Consider the following 21,539-nt stretch of genomic DNA (forward strand, 5'->3'; position numbering starts at 1 on the left):
TGGGGATGAGACACGTGTATCACATTTATTGGTTATTTGGTTGTTTGTATATCTTTCAGGCGGGTTTGAAAGAAAATCTTCGTGAATTATTAAATATGTACATGTAGTTGGCAGATACTTGATGACCTACATGTATTACTTTTCCTCTCTAAACGATACATTCTATACAGTCATTTATTAATGTCGATTAGTATAGATTATAGAGTATAGAGATCAAGTATCATGACAATAAAATCCTCATATTATCATCATAAGTATATTTTATTTATCTATCTATGCTGACGCAATTCCTGCAAGTAATTATCTCCTTACGTCGACTAGCGTGACTAGTGCTCTTTCTTGTAGTTGCTATTTAAGAACGCGATAGAATTTGTACATTAGATAATTATTTCGCATTGAGTAACACATTAAATAAGCTGAACCTTAGTCTATTTTTTTTTACTTGCAAACTGACCTTTGACCCACCCCCCCCCCCACACACACACACACACACACACACACACACATACACACACACACTTACCATTATCGTCATTATCATCCCTGTCCTGCTTATCGGGGTATGTACTGCGCCATGTCAGTGACACCAATGGTTTCACAGAGAAGACACGAAGCCATTGCACTGAGAAATATAATATAAGCAGTATACACCTATACTTGCTGAGAAATATAGAAAAATATAGGCCTATATACTAATAGGCCGTATATCATTCCAGGTATTTGATTTAGAAAGATAGGTTAAATAATATGTGCGTTAAACATCTTAAAGTTTATCATTTTCTCACTAAATCAAATCAAGGAATAAATCTCAATACTGTTGCTCCATTATTGGTATGTGACAACGCTTGATTGCTCATCTTATACGATGAATGTAAGCCCAAACAAACAGAATCAACCCTCATCACGTGACATATTTCGTAAACTCATGAGGGATCATCTTCTCATCCGGCTGATTTTATAGCAGGATCGAGGCAAATTGTGAATCTATACGCCATGGACATATCCTCAACAATAACGTTGCATTATGCAACAAACAAACTTTGGCGCCCTCGAATATCCTCCGATCACCAAGGTTAGCTTGAGTAATTCATATTGCCTTTCAATCTAATGGATTTGCCTGAAGTGCATAGCATGCAACTACCAAACAGATTTATACGATAAACAAAATGCCCAGCGCAAGGCTGAAGTTGAAAGTATTAACTTTCTGAGGGGACTGTAAAATGAAAATTTGACATTAATTGCGCAGCCCTGTAGAACTTTTGTATCATTCATATCCGGGAGGAACGCCAGGATCTCCTCGATAACTGACAATGAACGGTATACCACGAGAGCTTGAACGCAAAAACAGATAAACGTCATTTCAACCATTTTCTTACAGGGTGGTAATTATTTTAGATAGATAAAAATAACACTTTTCGGATGATACTGCCCTCGTTCCACAAGAAATATCTTTGAAGATATTATTAAAATGATCACATACACTGACATACTTTTAGATTGTTTTCTCAATGTTTCAGCAGCCTTAGTCTAAAATACCTAAAACATACAAATGTATACATGTTTTTACATTTAAATTCTTACCTGAACTGTAACTCGATGGAAACTAGGCACACGCACATACGTGCATACATACATACATACACACATACATACATGCATACATACATACATACATACATACATACATACATGTACATGTACAAACCAATGTGTAGTTCATTGATTTCAGTAATCCAATAGGATATTCCGCATAGGCAAAGAGATTCAAATGTTCATCCTTACACGGTTTCCCTATTACGATTTGTGTTATTGCAGCGCTGTTGAAATAAAAAAACAAAAAACAAAAAAACAAATCATGTTGTCATCTGTATCAATAGCAGTTGATACGCTTGTGCACAGAACAGACTCATTCTTAGTGGAGTCACCACTAGGGTTGCCTATTGAGATGTAGTAGGCCTACCTCATTGTACAGACCCGCTGGTGGCCTACAGACGTTGACAGCCCAAATACGCACTCGCATCCGACGTACCACGCAACTTCAAAACAACTCTGGACTTACCGACCATGTAATTTCTTCTTACATTTTGAAGTCGACTGATGTTGTATTCCAAACAAGTCATCTCAAGTCTGGGAGCGGTTGAAAAGTGCGTATGGAAATCTGCTGATGTTGTTCGAGCTTGTTTGAATTCGAATGTTGAAAATTATTTGGTAGTATGGAGTAATATAATTTAATTGTTCGTTTTCATTTGATTCTACCTTTTAAAGAGAATTCATTTCGATGGAAGATTGAATCAAATTTGACTGTGATTTTTAACCATTGTAAAGATGTTGAAACAGCTGTTCAGATTTTGTTGCATTACCCATAAATTTACAACAGTATTTCATTTCATTAGTAATCAGTTCAATGTAAATATAAAACATGATGAGACAATATTATCAATTGGTTATGATATTGAAAATAAAGGTATGATTCTTCTGAATGTAATATATTTTTGCACAATTCACAAATATAACGATTACATATGTTATCTCAACTTACCAAAAAGCAATTTGATTATTGTTTCTTATCAGTATTCAGAAGAAAATTGATAATCAAATTTTAATTTCACAAAAAGGGTAACAAGATAAAGATAACTGAATGACTGTATAAAGAAATACATATTTTGTAAATAGTGAAATTACAATTATTTACCATCCAACTATACTATCATTATGATATCGGTATCAGACTTCTCTGTATGTTTCACTACGTTGATTAAATAAATCTCTATGAGGGACATTTTTATTTTATTTTATTTATTTATTTATTCATCTATTTTTTTTGTGATCCCACTCTTGTTTAGGGCGGTGAGTTGGCTCAGTCGGTAGCGCGTCTGCCTCACGATCACGCGGCCCGGGTTCGAACCCGAATCTGGACTGAGCAATGTTGTGTGTAAGCATACCGTCCCCTCTAACAAGAGGCAAAACACTCTGTCCCTCGGATAGGACCAGGGAGGTGAGACACCTCCCTGATAGGACATAAAATGGAGGTCCCGAAAGATCCCGCTTCATTCATCCATATCGCAAAGAGCAGGGTGTTTAACCCGGTGAAGTGGTCCCACCTCACATCCAACTGGACCCCATGGAAGACCAGCTTAACGTAGCTGAATATGGGCTATCCAGCCATCTTCTTAGATGGAAATGAACAAACAAACAAACAAACAATATAATTTTTTGTTCGTATTGTCTTTGTGATTATTGACATCAACATTGGTTATGATATCATTTCTGTAACTTCTGTTTCTATTCATTGCCATTGTTACTGCCATCATTGCCATTAATATCATACTGATGGAATTTTCGTTATATGCGTAACAATAGAATGATGCAGTTATGGGTGATGGCCGTTATTCCGAGGGTTTGTTAATCCGAAATGCAATTAGGCTCGCTATTCCGAGGGTTCGTCAATCAAAAGATGAAGTAAAGTTCCTCATTACGATAAGGCCATTGATGCGAAAATGAAAAACCAAAAAGGTTCAGTAACCCGAGGGTTCGCTAATCCGAAAATGAGTAAATTAGTTAGTAAATCTGAAAATGAAAAGAAGGTGCGTACCAACGAACCTTTGGAGTTCAGAACCTTATTCCGTTTTCAGAGTAAATATCCTTTGGAAGAATGAACATTTTTTACATTATAAACGAATCGTAACAAAAACGAACCCGATTTTATTTTCGGATTATCAAACCTTCTATAAAATAACCCTTCGGAATAACGAGCCATATTTCGTTTTTGGATCAACCTTATTTCATTTCGCATTAACAAACCTTAGGAATAACTTCATTCTGGGATTAACAAACCTTTCTAAGGCCAAGTAAAAAAAGAAACCAGTTTCTCGTCCTCGCGCGCATCGATTTTGGCCGCCGCATCGATTTTTTTACTATTTACTATTTTCAAAATGGCGCTGAAAATACCAAGAAATTCATAATTCTCGTCCCAGCCCCCTTCCTGCCCGCATCGATTTTCAGTTGCCGAATCGACTTTTTTGATATTCACTATTTTTTCGGCCGCTGAAAAAAGAAATTGACAATAATATTCACCTACAAATGGTGATGTCTCATTTCTAATTACGCCTTGCGTCCTCTTCTTAGCTGCAGTACAGCTGTAGCTGTAGTGCATATGTGATTGTAATAACGCATGCATTTCACACTGCTCCACAAAGCAGTCGAACTGTAGTTGGATGGGCGGGCCGCGGGCGGGCCTGGGCTGTGATGTACAGCGCACTCGGTACGTCGTGAACGCGATAGCGGCAACATTTTTGCGAACAATCGCTGATATTCCACGCGTATTTCGCGCATTGTTCGTATTTTTCCCCGTTTCTCATATTTCAAGCGGATGAATTGTACTGTACAAATGCTTGTGAGGATTGTATGGAGTTTATATACATTTTCCTGTCATTGTGACTATGTGCAGTGTCGGAAGGTACGGTAATGCAGTGGCCGTGCCGTACCGTTTATTGGCAAAGTGTGCGTACGTGTCTGTAGCTGTGTAGAGGCCCGTACGCTCTGCTCTGTAACGTTGCATCTGACGGCGATGTACATGTATTGTTATATTTTGAAGATAAAATGAATGCGCTTTTCCAGCAAATGTAGAATTATAAAATGGGTGTATCTACAAAATAAATAACTTTTCCACGGATTCTGGTTTGTCTCGTATTTCTGCGGGATACTTTTCTTTACGATGTAAATTCACGGACACGGCCGTGAGTCGTATCATCTAGTGTGGTATACAATCATTCATCATCCAAATGATGAGTGATTATCAAATGTGTTTTTAGAACACGAAGAAACATCTTTAATGTTTAATGCTATAATGCCATATCAGTATCATTTTGACATCCATCTGCAATTGTACAAGCCAGTTTCCAGTTGAATGTGCTACAATTGTACTGTGAAGAAATGCAGATACATACCAGCTGTGTGGACACAAAAAGTCACAAACACCAATGATAAATAAAGCAGTGTTTTGAATATCATGGAATTTATTTCAGTCGTACATTTGTTGAAAGACATGTTTTATACCACATCAGAATTGCAAGTACACTGGTATCAGAAATGCCATTACAACACTAAATACCAGTTTTAAGATGGTCATTTTCCCTTGACATCTGTAGTGGAAAGAAAAAGCAAATGTATTTCTGCATGCATGAAGTTTCATTTCAAGTATGGTACATATATATATATATTTGTTTGAAAATGCACAGAGTGCAGGCAAGACATACACTTGGGACCTGGTCTCTCGTAACACAGCTACCAGAGTGATATTTCATTTCATAAATTGGATATAGAAAATAGTAAACAGAAGCGGATCTAGAGGGGGGGGGGGGGTTGGGGGGTTGCAACCCCCCCCCCCCCCCAAAAAAAAAAAAAAAAAAAAAAAATCCGGGGACCATTTTTTTTTTTATCTTATCTTTTTTTTTAACTTGTACATTTGTAATTTTATTTTTTTTTTCTATTTATGGCAATAACCTCTATACCAAAAATAGTGGTGTTTTAGATGCAAGAAAACGCCATTTTCACACACAGATTTTCAAAAATTCTCCCTACTGTGGGAGGGGGGAAACCCCCCTCCCACACCCTCCCCCCCCCCCCCCCCCTCGCTCGCTCCGCTCGCTCGGGCTCGGTCGCTACGCTCCCTCGCATACCGCCCCAACCCCCTCCTTTATAAAAAGCTAGATCCGTACAGCCCTCTCTCGTTACCTTTCTCAGAATTACCGGACGAGAAACACATTACTTTCATTTTGACAATCCTCGAAAAAAATAGTAAGATATCAAATATTAAGGACCTCCCTCATCGCCTTGCTCAAAAAAACCCGGACGAGAAACTACTTTCTTTTTTTACTTGGCCTAATAGCGAGCCTTCGCAAAAGCGAACGGTAACTGTGATATAGAACAAGTACCCATCAACCGACCAAATGCCAGCAACCCAAATTCTGGGTGATGTACTTAAATTATTCAATTCCTTTTTTTCTCTTTTACTACTCATTGTCGATCAAATTCTTATTCACCTGATACCTGGGTTTTTTTAATGTAGTATTTATGTTGCTACATATTTCAAAAAACAAAACAAAACAAAACAAAACTAATCGCTAACTACATAATTGATTTTTATATTGACAAAGCACTTTTGACGATAAACAATTTTGTCTTTCATTTTTTAAAGTCTCTCTTTTTTGAAAAGATCAATTAAGCAGATTATTCGAGCAGTCCAATCTAATTTCTACCCAAACATAACATCAAGGATCAAGGTGTTCATTTATTGGAAAGATGATTCTTTCTGAGACAAAATTTATCCAAAACTGATGGAATAATTGCGACCACATTCGGATGCATATCACGATTGGTAGAAAGGCTACCATCATTTTTAGATGCTACTCATTATCATAACCAAGATCATATCATCCCGCCAAAATGTGAAGGGTAACAATGTGAACAAAGGGTTTCCATTATACAGGTCCACACGAATTTCCTACGTGTATTGAGAATGAGATACACGCGGTATGCCGCAGGCCCTATAAAGAAATCACGTTTTGTGTAAAAATGGTTTAACTATACAGGATAATTTGCATTTCTAATATATAAAATACAAAAATAGACTGTATAATTGTGAATTTTGTCAAAAAGTTCCAAACAACTTAACAGGATTCCTCTCAAGGTATGTGCGCAAAAAAGCTCTCTCCCCCCCCCCCTATTATTCTAATATATACATATAAGTGTATAAATATGTGTATATGTACATATATATATATATATATATATATATATATATATATATTTGTAGGGTAGTATTGCATTTCAGTCCAACAGTGCTTTTTATTCAGACCAAATTTTCGACGAAAACATATGTCTTCCCTGAGGAAGACGTATGTATTCATCGAAAATTTGGTCCGAATAAATAATAGCACTGTTGGACTATATATATATATATATATATATATATATATATATATATATTATATATATAATATTTCCATAATGGACAATACAACTTTGCTATATTAGAGTACACAGTGCAGCAGTGTCAAATTATCTTGCATGATAGACTCTTTTTTATTTTATCTGGTGCTCCTCCAACAAGCGAACAATTTACTGACACTTTTGACTACTTTGCATAATGTTAAAATTCATCACATTGAAATTAAATTAGATAATGTGATCAAACTATATAATGTGATGAACTCACCAACTCATTAAACCAACACCATCTGTGCAAACTGAAGAGAACTAGTGTACTACAAGAACTGTCTTTATAGAGCACTAGCGCCTGTTTAAATCTTTATGAACTCATGACAAAAAACAAATGATGATAATACATGTAATCATTTCCTCAATCAACACAAAATAAAGTTCTTATTTTCAAACTCCCTCAGCAAATCAGAATAATGGTAACAGATGTCTGAAGCAAAGACGATGTACACTAAGTCATTACAGAACAGTGTTAATCTGCTGCTTATTACATTAAAAAAGAAAAGAAGAAAAAAGAGCGGGCTATAAATGTGTAACACACAAGTTACTGAAAAACATTGCCAACAAATTACATGTGAACGTGCAAATCTTTCAGCAATTCAGTTGGTTGACATCTTGCCCACATTTATAGAATCAAATGAATGTTAAAACCGGTGAATTTATGACCACTGGACTGCCATATGACTATACTAACTGCCATATGGTGCCATAGTCTTTCAGTACTATGTGTATGATTTGGTTTTTTCAAAAAACTGTGGATACCATAGTCTTGCTTTTGGGCAAAGGTCTAATAAAACAGAATGAGGATTAATTTGGTAAATATTGTTGAAGATACAGATCTCTTATTATTTTTCTTGGTGAGTGCTTATGTATCCTTCTTGCATTAACGATAACTTCTTGATGGAAACACTCACAGCAACTTTTCCTATGCCATGGAAGTCCTCGCCAAACTCAAATATTGATTCATCCATTTAATTACTGAATTCAGAATCTCAAAATTTGTGTTGTCTGGGCCCCCAATTTCTTGCTATACATTTACTTTTCACTGTAAAGTTCAGACTTGAAAAAAAAAATCACACTCCTGTGCTAGTTTACGAGAAAAAAAGAAGAAGAAATCCAAACATAACCAAATGACTTATCTTGTAACATCAAGAACTTAAGAATCAACGAAACAAAAATCAAGAATGCCATCTGCTGCAAGATCTAGCAATGTCTCTTCCACATCACCTTTTGAAATAGATTTTCTGTGATACAAAACAGTCACAATAACTCCAATCGACACTGTCATGAAAAATAAATAAAACATAGTTTGGATTACATCCCTAAGCGAGGGTTTTACCAATTCCTGACAGCATGCGCTCTCAAAAAATATATATATATGATACTGAATCGATGTTAGATGGAGAACGTAAATGAATAAGCACTGTGAAAGATGTAACATATTTCCATGTTTGCATAAACAATGATTACCCGAGTGCTATCAAAGGTTGACAGGCTTCAAAGGCTCACTGTATCTGGGATATGAGTGGTGAGTTCTGAAAGCATGGAGTTAATCTTGCATGAATACTGTGTATAAGGAACAAATGGAACGTATTGTGACTATCAGCATCCTTACACTTGCCTTCAACAAGGATAAAACTCGGAGGAAGACAGACAGAAACTTGCCAATACAATCAGAGACCAGGTGATCTATAGAGCCACCCCTGTCGCTAAAATTTCAAAAGCCACAATTGTACACAGACTATGGTTCTATGTGCTGCAGGGTATTATGAATACATTGCAAGTAAACTAAACATACATGTGCAGTGTTTAGCTAACACTTATCGTGGAACTAAAAGCACTACTACACACTGATTGTCATATTATGTAGTAAGTTCTTGCCAGCTATAGTTTCCTGAAAAGTTAAAAGACTGTTCTGTCTACAAACTTTGCAAGGTCTGTGTGCAAAATTTTGCCTACCTTCTCAACACACTTTTCAGCCTTCAAATATGAGCATTTCAGATCAAGCGATGTGATGAAAACAATAACGGTATCCAGATACAGGAAAATCTGTGAGTGTCTCATCAAATACATCATAGACGAACACATGTAAAAAGAAAAGTCTCATTCCTAAGAAAGAAACCCCACTATGACCTTAACACACAAGGACATAATATGTACATCAAAGGGATGGTATAGTATCAGTTGAAATGAGAATTAAGCTTTCAACTTTTGGGGAGATACATAGAAATTGCTTTATCAAATGCTAAAGAGCATGCAATTCTAGGAGGAATTCAAAGTTTATTCGATGAAAATCAGTTCTGAAATGGCCGAGATATCCAAAAACAAAGTAAAATAAAGCAATTATAATAAAAGGTGGGCCCCACCTTGTAATATAATTGCTTTGTTTTGGATATCTCGGCCATTTCAAAATCATTTTCCATCACATAAACTAAGGATTCTTCTTAAAATTATATGCTCTTTTATATTTCACAAGAGGTTTCTCATTATCTCAAAAACTCATCATAAAAAAGTTAAAAACATGAAGCCATATCTCAACCAAAACTTTACTATTCCTTTAAGCATCTCAGGTGACAAAACTGTAAACCAAGAAAGGAAATCAATCTGGGAGTGCTACATCAAAATATGTCAAAAGTGAATACAAAATTGGTCCACATATAATACAATTCTGGGGATGGATGACAGGCTATTGTTAAAGCTTGCAGTTGGTTAAAATGATTTAGTATTTCTTCACTGGCACCTTGATATGTACTAGTAAATTTTCCCTGGTCAAACTAACCATTTTTAAATACATACTCCTTGGTATCAGCACAGAATTGCACATATCTACACATGACACTCCAAGGTACATTCTATGTTGTGTGATCAACGAGAATAGAAAAATATATCACACAGCGGACATACATTCGTAAAATACCACACATTCGTAAAATACCGTCATGCCTCCAATATCGCAAAAAGTCCTGCTCTATTCAATCATAACAATCTAATCTGAGAAATTGAACTACTGGAATCATATTGCAAGCACTACACTGTCCAAAGTAATTCTTCATAGATTATTATGCTATATATCAAAAGGACTACAAAAAAAAGAGAGAATTATAATGCAGATATTGATTTTTTTCTTCTAAATAACATTTTGGAATTAGCATTGAAAGTATCTGATAGTTTGAAAGGATCATGACACATCTGACAATGGCAATGCTTGCTAAATGAATGAACAGGAAGTGAACAAAGAGGGCGCCTTGTACTCTTGCCTGCCCTATACAACGCTACATTATGTCACTCCAATACAACATAGTGCATCAAAATGTCATACTGCTTGCTGCATAGTTTTGGAACAAAAAGCATCTTCTTTAAACTTTTCTAACGACCTTCTGACGCTCGAAGACATGAAGATAGTACTGTATGTGTTCCTTACGCAAACGACTCAATGGCGCGAAGGGGGTCACACACAAGACTGTTGGCACTCCTAGTCATCCCAGTGTGGTTTCTAATCAAATTCATCACACTAAATTTTGTCATTTCAATGTTTTAATGTAAATCATCTATTACCAGAGTATGTTTCAAGTCCATGTATTGAAAAAAAATGAGGTCTATTAAATGTGAAGGCACTGCGTGGATTTCACCTCCCGCATCGATACGATTTTCAGTCTCTACTGCACAACTGCAATATGTCTTTTTATCCTACTTGGGTTACGGAATGGAAAATAAAACACTTCATACTAGTCATGACATCTGGGTAATTGTACACATCAGAGATCCTTACTATAATCACTGTCCTCATGCAAAACATATCAAGTTTCATGATAGTAGTCCTCAATATGAATACAACGTTATTTATGTTTGGTGTCGGACCTCTCTGGTAAAGTGGTTGTGACCCGAAAGTTATCTCACTTTGTTCTGTTCAACATATATCAATCATACAAGTAAGTACAAAAGTCTGGGAGCCATGCCTGAATACTACTGCTTAGTAACAGGAAAAAAAGGTTATAAGAAGGGAAGAAATCCCATCTAAAAGAAGGTACTATGCATGGATCCACATTTACAGGTATTTGCCATGTTCGGAACATGCTGCAGATCTTTTAAAAACAAGTTTGCTTGCTAGCTACCCATGAGAACTTGTGTGTATATTATAAGATATGTATTGGGTATATCGGGAAGAGCCATGTGGCTCAGTCGGTTAGCACGCTGCATGCCTTACTAGTAAATGATACTATACCAGAGGGTATATACATTTTTTTTTTGGGGGGGTCTGGGTAACCAGATTTTAGCTCACGACAATGTATGAGGAAGAAGAAAACAAAAATATAATTATGAAATTTTTTGTTTGTTTTTCAACTGAAGTGCTAATCACTACATCATATGGCTCACCAGAATGACCCAACATGATTGAGAGAAAAAGGAAAGAATTTTTTTTTCCAAACATTTTGCACAAATTTCACAGACCAAGTACTGATTCTTCTAACGATTCAAGAAATATAGCTTTAATACAAAACAACACACAGTGATCAGCAGTGATAGGAATTTACAAAAGTTGCAGTGAAACATCTGCTAGTACCATGAAGAACAGAAGTGAAAGACAATTTCACGAAAGACAGAAGTGAATGAAAGTAAAAAAGATACTTAAAGGACAAGTTCACCTTCATATACAAAGTACAATGTGGATTGAGTGAATGCAACGATATTGGAAGAACACATCAGTGAGAGTTTGGGTAAAATCAGACAATCCGTTCCAAAGTTATGAATTTTTAAAGTATCTGTGCGATCACTGCTGGATGAGAAGACTACTAGAGTGTATGATGTCACATGTGTACAACGATATAAAGGAAATATTAAGAAAATTCAAAATATTTTTACTTTTCTCGCATAATAAAGACACATGACTTTCCTCTTGCAGAAGGCACGGGGAATAACATTACCCTTTACATACGTCAATAACGAGTTGAGGAAATGCGCACTTTTTTCAAAAAGTAACATTTTGTAAAATTCTGTCTATATTTTCCTTATATCGTTGTATGCATGTAACATCATACACTGTAGTAGTCTTCTCATCCAGCAGTGAATGTGCAGATACTTTAAAAACTCATAACTTTTGAACGAATTGTCCAATTTTCCCCAATCTTTCACTGATGTGGTCTACTAGTATTGCTGCATTCACTCAACCAATATGTCTATGAACATGGACTTGTCCTTTAATAGATACAAAACTGTACTCCCTGCTCAAACCAGAAATAGAAATATTCAAATCCACTTTGGGAGTACACTGGATTACATACATATAGTACCTGAAAAATTCTATGTCTTCAAATTGTCAAATTGTCAAATTAGTCCAGCCAATTTAATATTTCTCTTCTCTATCATCACATCATCCTATATACAGTTGTAGTCAATAAAATCTAGTTACTACTACTACTAACTACAATATACACATCTACTTTGAAACATGTAAATTAAGAACACCAGCTGTTACTGGACTTCTCAGCATCTCATTGTGGTCAGTACTATAATGGAATTTCTTCTCAGAGAATTGCAGAAATTGTGCTTCTCTCTATTGCAGCAGTGTGGAAATAGAACTGGTAATTATAATAATGATAATAATAATAATAATCAAAAGACTCTTATAAAGTGCTCATTCTACCTTAAAAAATACTAATGGCGCAGTAGAACAGAGTGCATTATGTATCACGTTACAACAGAATATCATAGAAGATATCAGAAGATATAAGAACAACAGCTTTAGGAAAAATCAAACACTGTGCCCAGAAATGCACATGAATCAGTCATTTCTGTATTTTGTGAATATGATTAAAAAAACAACAACAACAAAATATGCAGTGGAAAGTACCCTATTGCAGTGCAGAAGAGTATACATACATTGTATGTAGTAGCTGTGCTGCAGAAGTGTGCCTTATCAGTGTTATTTTTATCATTTTTATTTCTGCAAAATGATACCATCACTCTTGTGTCCTCTCTAAATTAGCATCATTTTCTCAAACAGAAACTAGCATCTTAGACATACCCTGTATATATATGAATTAATTCAAAAGAAAGATTCAAACATTCGCAAACCTGTTGAGAACTCCACATATTCATGTAAATCTAAAAATTGTTCTTTTCTTAGAGCAAATTTGTACAAATACAGGTAGAAAAATATTGTCTTCTAAAGTTCATCGCATGTGTGAAAAAGAAGGCACTAGTCTTATTCCAATACACATTTAAAAACTATGCAAATGGCCAATGTATACAAACACGGTCAATATTTTCAGAATTTGATATTTGGATATATTTGCGAGTGCACATTTTATGAGAATTCTTTTTTTTTTCTCCTCATTGTAGATTCCTTTTACTCCTGTTGTATTTATTCAGTTAAAGGAAATCAATTAATAGATTAACAGCACCCAGTTGTAATGTAATTTGATGTCATTGATTAATCTTTGCCTGCACCAGTTCAGTTCTCAAACAGATTGAGCATTATGGTGCTAATCCTGAGGTGCTAGGCTTTGTCGCAGACCTTTGGTGAACAAGAAATCTTAACACTAAGCAAAGGATACCTGACAGGTCTTTTAAACTATGTATGTAGGAAAGTGGAAATTCACTTTGGCCTACGTTTTGTGAGTTTTGAGCGAGGCGGTCAAATACATGTGTGTCTGCCAGCGGAAAGCACAAGAACACTTTGCTGATTTCCTGGTAAAAAGAAATAATCACAATATGCAAACCTGACTCTTGAGTGGATAAAACTCTCTGCTCTAATACAGCTGATTCTGCCGGATATTTCTATTACGTGTGCAACACAAAGTGTTGGACACATAATCATTTTCAAATTTCACTGCTATTCCAATACTCAAATTTCATCATGACCATAATTCGTTCTCATGAATACTTTCAGTCGTCACATTCAAACTTGGGTTGATGTTCATTGCTACAGAATACTTTTTTTTTTTTCCACACAGACAATATATCATGATATAGCATTCAAGAAGTATCTTAAATTGCTTACTATGAAAAATAGATTAGTTTTTGTCACATAAATATATCACGATATACAATTTTGAAAGTACTAAAAAGTATATTATACGTCAGAGTCAGAATACAGAGATTTCACATCAATATTCGACATTACCTGGATCGTATCGAGTTCAAGTACTTAATTGTAAATTGTTGATTTCTTTAACATTGTGCCTGTTATGCTCCCCAAGTAATAGAACTTAACAGGGAGCAATTTGCATTCCATGAAGGAACACCTTAAGGAGGAGTTAAGTGCCTCTACTCCTGGCCTTCGTTGTCGACCAGACCCCGCTCATCCCCTCCAGCGGGTGGGGCACCCACTTCGATGTGCATGTCATCCACCCGCTGCCCTTGCTGCGCCTCGGCCGAGTAGGCAGGGGGCGGTTCCGGCATGTGGCTGTGAGGGGGCGGCGGCATGAAGGCATGTGGGGGTGGTGCATCTGGGTAAATGGTGCTGGTGTACATTGCGAGTTTCTCTGCGTCGCTGAATTCCTTGTCCGGGAGGGGTCCCGCCACCTCGTCCGGAAGGCCCGTCTTCTCGGCAGGGTAGCTGGGCTGCCCTCCCCCGACCGCGCCCATTGGTGGGACGAAGCCTGGATTCTCAAACGTGGCAGGATAAGCAGTCTGTACAGAGATTGGGATAAAACATCATACTTGTACTTCTGCTCCTATACTCCTTTTGTGGTTTGACAACTTGTACAAGTGTATGTGTTCAACTCATAATTCAGTGCCAGATATCGGTACATGTATAATTGTTATGTCCTTTCTACAAGCAGCAGTTGCTATGGTTGCAAACATATCTGAAAATTAAATCCAAGAGACTACAGAGGCTTCGCACTCATCTGAGCTCCTGGACAAATGTAACTCTGATGCAACTTCCCTGTGGTACCCCTTGACTGTACAGGTACGATATATTATGAATACCTTTTCTCGGGCCTTACAATTAATTGCAACATCACATTCTTTACCTTCAAGGGTATATCAGTTACTGCTTACAAAAAGTGTAGGTGCCAAATGCAGCCACCAAAGGCACTGTCTTGAACAACTTATGTTTGTAATATCTACATGCAAAAACGACACAGGGATACACATCCAAAGTTTAGATCTGGAGAAGAAAATCTCTCAAAATTCACTCAGTTTTGATGCCTTTTACATGTACTGTACCCCATGCACGTTGGTTAATTGCCACACTATTTAAACAACTTTGTATTCCCTACACCTTTAAGAATGATATTCCTTTACAGGAGGGTAACAATGGATTATGGGCACTGAAGGAAAGCATAAAACATATACAGATAATGTACGAAGCACAACGGACTATGGACTAGCTCACAAAACGTGATCGCAGTAGTTCAAGATTGAGCCCTTCACTCACATGACCAATTTATTTTTCAATGCACATAGCCAAGGGAAAGTTGTGTGGCATGGCATCATCTTCTGTTTTTACTCAATTCACATGTCATTGTGAGTAACAGTTATTTTACAAGTCCTTTACTGCATACCAATTTCAGGACTTTTTCACTTTTTTTTTCATAAAGGAAGCTTTATTAATCCGTTTGTTTTGTCTTTATTTATCAACATCAAACAAATCATGGTTTGGAGTTTCCCTTTTACAGGGTGTCACCCTTTTGGAGAACAGGTAGTGCAGGGAGAGAACAAGGTTATTGGCCTGACTGAATCAATCGTTATTCGCTGCCCCCCATGGTACATTTGAGAATGACTAGCTAGTGCAGGCCTGCTGGAATAGAATTGTGTATCAGCAAACACGTGCATGAAAGCGCACCCTCGTTGGTAATGTTCCGACTCTAGTCAAGATTCTTTGGCCGTGTATATACTGTGTTCAAAGCTGTATACAATTTGTTACCAGAATTCCTGAGCATATCCAAGTTGGGCCAGGAGGGGGAATTAGGAAGGGACAAGGGAGGGTGCATATGTATAGGAAGGGATTAAAAGCAAACTTCCAGAATGTAGGATCAGCTTACCTCATACACCGGATTGGATTGGTTTGTGGGAGGAAACCTGTTTCGGTCCAGTTCAACGTTGGTGGTTCCGTTGTTGTATGAGACATTGCCTGCTGTTTCTCTCTTTGACTTGGCTCTGTGTAAAGTAGAATGCATCAAAATGAATGTGATGACAAGTACTGTATACACCATATATTTCGCGAGTCTAAATTTTCGCGAATCGAGGATTCCCGATGATTTCTCGAGTGGTTAAATTCGCAATCGTGGAGTCCTGTACTGAACGGAGAAGTGTACATGCATACGTCACATTAACATCGGGATCAGAGTCAATATTTTTGCGTGTCCTTAATTTCGCGAATAGCACCCGACTCGCAAAATTTGCGAAAATAAAAACCTCAAGAAATATTCAGCATATACAGTATGTAGCCACAAAATAACAATAAAAGTAAATTATGTATTAAACTTTCCTTTTCATTCACACCCTCCAAAAATCTACAATATGTTTTTGTGGTGCTGAGGTTTCTTACACATTACCCACAAGTTGACAGCAGTGTGAAAGTGGAAATGTTCAGATAGCCTAAACATATTTGGTTTTACATGAATTCATAATTAATAGCAACATGTTGACATTTAGTGAAATTTAGAAAACATAATACTGCAACAGACCAAATGTGACAACTTAAATAGGCCCTACACACAAATGCTTTAACTTTTATGGTATTCCAAGTATATTTTTCCACACCAAATACTGTTACCTTTAAGAGGAATTACATAGCTATACAACATGTATGATGTCAACATATAACACCTTACACATAATTTTGACACTGCATTTACCATACACTGATGCATACACCATCATGCATAATGGAGTATGCTGTGTCATGTAATATGGAAGGTGGTGTATGCACTGTACTATTAAACACCATGCTACACCAAGGGAGGCAGGTAGCTGCTTCAACTTACCGTCGTTTGTAGGCGTAGAGCAACAAGAGAAGCATAAGGATGAGAATGATGACAATGAGAGTTGATGATACACCAGCCAGGATGGGGACATTGGATGCATCTGTGGACATAGAGAAATGATAATCAAGGTGTAAACACTAACACTTTACACAGACACCAAACACAAAGATTACACGGTATAAGAAGAAGGAACGTATCAATATAGCAGAAATAGACAGATTTAATGATAAATTTCACAAATACACATGTATGAAGAGCTCTTACCCAAAACAAGGTGTTAAATCCATTTTCCTTGAAATTGGATTTTTTGACAGAAACATATTTACTTTTAATAGTCTAATACATTAAAGGACAAGTTCACCTTCATTAACATAAGGATTGAGAGAATGTAGCAATATTAGTAGAACACATCATTGAAAGTTTGAGGACAATCCGTTCAAAAGTTATGAATTTTTGAAGTTTTTGTGCAGTCACCGCTGGATGAGAAGACTACTGCAGTGTATGATGCCACATGCGTAGAACAATATTGACCGATTCTGTGACGCGCTATGTGTATTTTTGGCATGGGCGCAGCCATAGTGGGTGTATCAGCCGACCCCCCCTCCGCACTCCCCCACCCCTCTCCCTACATTAGCACGCGCGCAGAATGAAAAACTGCTTTAGCCAATAGGCGTCTCGTACTGAGTGCGCGAATGCTTGCTTAGTACGCGAACCTTTGTTACAAGTGCGTGTAAACATGTTGCCCCAGGGTGGGGGAGAGCAGGGGGGTCGGCTGATACACCCACTATGGCTGCGCCCTGTGCCGTAAAATGTCTGCTGCCCTCAACGAACCCGAATCGGTCAATAAGGAAAATATAAAGAGAAATTCACAAAATTTCATCTTTTGAAAAAAGTACACATTCCCTTTACTCGCTACTGACATATGTTATGGGTAATATTATTCCCATTGCCTTTAGAAAGAGGCAAGTCGAGTGCTCTTTTATTATGCAAAAAAAGTGAAAATATGTTGAATTTTCTTTATACTGTTGTACACATATGACATCACGAGCCTTAGTAGTCTCCTCATCCAGCGGTTCCAACACAAAAATTTTAAAAATTCATAACTTTTGCATCGATTGTCCAATTTTTCTCAAACTTTCACTGATATGTTCTACTAATATTGCTGCATTCTCTCAATCCTTATGTTTATGAAGGTGAACTTGTCCTTTAAACTCTTCTGTAAGTATTGTAAATCTTGTGAGAATATGGAGAAATCAGACAATGAAATATGAGTTTTGCCCCACGAGGCACACGTAAATCCAGCAGGATCCACTCAGAAACCCATGTACACATTTCAGTGCACTTCGACTCCAGATTGAGTAAGGTCAAGCTGGCTAGCTTTCCTTCCGTTGTAGCTTCTCACCCTCATATTACTTCATTACTAGCTCTGAAATGTTTCTCGTTTGTACATTATGCATTCTTTGGATGGATGAATGAAATGGGAGGAGAATTTGTAGAGAAAATAAATCATCCCAGAAAAATTTAGAAATCCACAGAATCTATAGTCATTGAAAAACAACTTTTTTCCATGTTGTAAATCATGGTGCTCAGATTTTTGTGCTAGAAGGTGCTAAATCCACAACATTAAAAAACTTTAATTAATCCTTCTCTTTCTCCTTTCCTTCCCTGCCCCTCCCCTTGATACCCCCCCCCCCCCCCCCAGGCAGGAAAAACCCTCAAGAGACCATCACTTACTTTGTGTATCACTTTCTCTACACGAGTTTCCTGAGAAGCCATTCACGCATCTAAAAGAGAAAATCATAATTGATAGACATGCAGTGACAATGGTTACTATCGATAAGTCCTTTTTCTTCAGAGGGTGCTTTACAACAAACAATGGAATTAGTCTGTGTGATAAAGTGATGACAATGTGTGATTCGTCCAGTCTTCACAGGTGACATAATAATAATAATAATAATAATAACAATAATCATACTATAATTCGAGCAACGTTTGTCTGTCTGTTTGTCTGTTTGTTCCTCTACTCCTCCCAGGTCCTTGGTCCGATCTCCATCAAACTTAGTGGGTGGATGCAGGTTGACCGCGAAATTACCGTTGCGGGGTTCATTTTTGGAAAGGTCAAGGTCACTGGGGTCAAAGGTCAAATAACTTCTAATCTTCGTCAGCTGCAATAATCAAACACCCGATAGAGGGTGCTATGTAGGCCTACTTACACGGGGATTCCCCAGAAATATAATCAGACACCCGATAGAGGGCGCTATGTAGTCCTACTCATCAGTGCCGTATGGCCGTATAAAGAGAGTCTGGCCAACTGCTAATTTGGACGCCATGTCGTTACCACGCGTATTACGCGTTACAGGGTTAGCTTTTACGCTCAGACGTAACAAAATAACCAAGCCAAATAAGGGGTAGTTAACAATGGGCACTGCGTATGAGTGCACTTCAGTAACGACATGGTGCCTGTAGATCACGGGACCAGCTTTTGACCAATCACAGGCTTCAAAACACATAAGCCAAAAACCGAGTTGGCCAGACTCTCTTTATATACGGCACAGCTACTCATATGGGGATTCCCAGGTGTACGCCTACTTAGCTTCCAGCAAGTTTGGCCAAGATCAGACCAAGGAGTAGCGCAAAACAGTTATTTGACCTCCATTGACCCAGTGACCTTGACCATTTGTGGGGGAATCCCCATAGAGGATTTCTGGCACTCCACGGGTACATTGACTAGTAGTAATAGTAATAGTAATAATAATAATAATAATAATAATAATAATAATAATAATAATAATAATAATAATAATAATAATAATAATAATAATAATAATAATAATAATAATAATAATAATAATAATAATAATAATAATAATAATAATAATAATAATAATAACAACAATAATAATAATAATAATAATAATAATAATAATAATAATAATAATAATAAAATAATAATACATTACATTTGTAATGCGCTTAATACAATGTTTCTAAGCGCACTCGAAAAGAAAACAAAAGTTTGTAGATACATGTAGTGATGTACAGGACACAATTATAACTGCCCTGCAATTAGGCATTTTTAATTGTACATGTTCCAGTCTGTGCAGATCATTCATGTTATATTTCTTGTTTTCTTCTTACAATCACACTTGGAACTCTTTCTAATACAGTGTGTTATTTTATCAGGTCACAGAAATGGAGTTCCTTTATACCTAACATGGTCAACGGTGATGCTTACACATATACTGTACATACAGAGAGAGAGAGAGACACACACACACACACATACACACACACACACACACACACACACTCAGCTGGTGGAGAAAATATCACGAGAACTCCATGAATTGTCAAAGCAAGGAATGAACAGTTGATCAATTGTTATCCATCAGGAATACAGATTTACTGACACCATAGATCTCGTAATTAAATGACATTTTATGAACAGCACAGCAATTTATTTAGAAGGTAACTTAAGCACAACATCTGCAAGTATTCATTTTAATGTCCTTGCTGTGCTGTATCTTATTGTAATGACTCAACTTTGCTCATGTATGAATAGATGGGTGGATGGATGAATGGATGGTATAAATGAATGGATAGATGGACGAATGAAAAAAAAAAAATAAACAAACGAACATATGTATGCAAGTATTGTATGTATGTAAAGTTAACCCATACTGTGCTGAATCTGCCATTTGGCACACAGGGGGATACTTTCTGCACAGTGTGACACCAATGTTTTGGAACTAACCATCAATATTAGAAATAACCACATCCTCCTAATCCCTCATTTATTACAATTTCCCCCCCCCCCCCCTTTTTTTTTTTTTTTTTTTTTTTTGACAGAGGGAATATGTAATACCCCAGCAGACAATCTTACAGTTTTTTTAGGCCAAATTTCAAAATCATGACCACATGCACATGTCTGAGCACAAAAACGTAGAGGATCTCACAATATTCCATGCATTCATGTATCAAGGCAAGAATAAGTCACAAGTGAAAGAATGAATGCTATCAACAGGCTCTTTCAACTCACCTACAGCTCCCATCACTCAGGCATACACCTCCATTTTCACAATGACAGTCTGTGAACAGCAAAAAATGAGACAAAAATTCATGTTTTTCATCAGGAATTCCTTCCAACTGAGAAAGGAGATGGTAAAATTGTCCCAAATCTGATCTTGCCATCATGATAGTATACCTCCAATCTGTGTATATACTCCGTCTTCCTTTGTGAATTATAATTAACTTATTTTGATGGATTTGTCAGTATATTTGTGTGAACATATCCCTTTGTTATACTCGGGTGGGTTTACTAGTTCAATTATCCTCGCATTTGATTGAACAAACATGATCACATAACAGTAAATCGTTTATAAAGTTCTCCTACTGGCAAAGAATTGTAGGGATGCTCTCTTACGGGAAGAAGATGTAGTCAAAACAAATGACTAACAATGCCATAGGTTTTCAGCACATTTGACTAAATATATTTTTACAGTTCTCTCCAGTGCTAGAGAATAATATGAGGGATAAGTATTCAGGAGTGCGAATATTACATACTTTAGGACCAAGCAAATAGCGCCATAATAATAACTCCCACCA

General features: G+C 36.8%; 1 protein-coding gene across 1 annotated transcript in view; it reads right to left on the minus strand.

The window, feature by feature from the left end:
- Positions 1-14,265: 14,265 nt before the first annotated feature.
- Positions 14,266-21,539, minus strand: part of LOC140245211 (low-density lipoprotein receptor-related protein 2-like) — a 57,146-nt gene continuing 49,872 nt past the window's right edge. Inside the window, exons 35-38 of the mRNA XM_072324799.1 lie at positions 20,978-21,022; positions 16,935-17,034; positions 15,990-16,104; positions 14,266-14,631 (exon numbers count right to left, since the gene is read on the minus strand). Of these exons, the coding sequence (XP_072180900.1) occupies positions 14,266-14,631; positions 15,990-16,104; positions 16,935-17,034; positions 20,978-21,022 (626 nt within the window). The remainder of the gene's footprint in view (positions 14,632-15,989; positions 16,105-16,934; positions 17,035-20,977; positions 21,023-21,539) is intronic.

The sequence above is a fragment of the Diadema setosum genome, chromosome 22 (genome assembly GCF_964275005.1).
Source record: "Diadema setosum chromosome 22, eeDiaSeto1, whole genome shotgun sequence".
NCBI classification, from domain to species: Eukaryota; Metazoa; Echinodermata; class Echinoidea; order Diadematoida; family Diadematidae; genus Diadema; species Diadema setosum.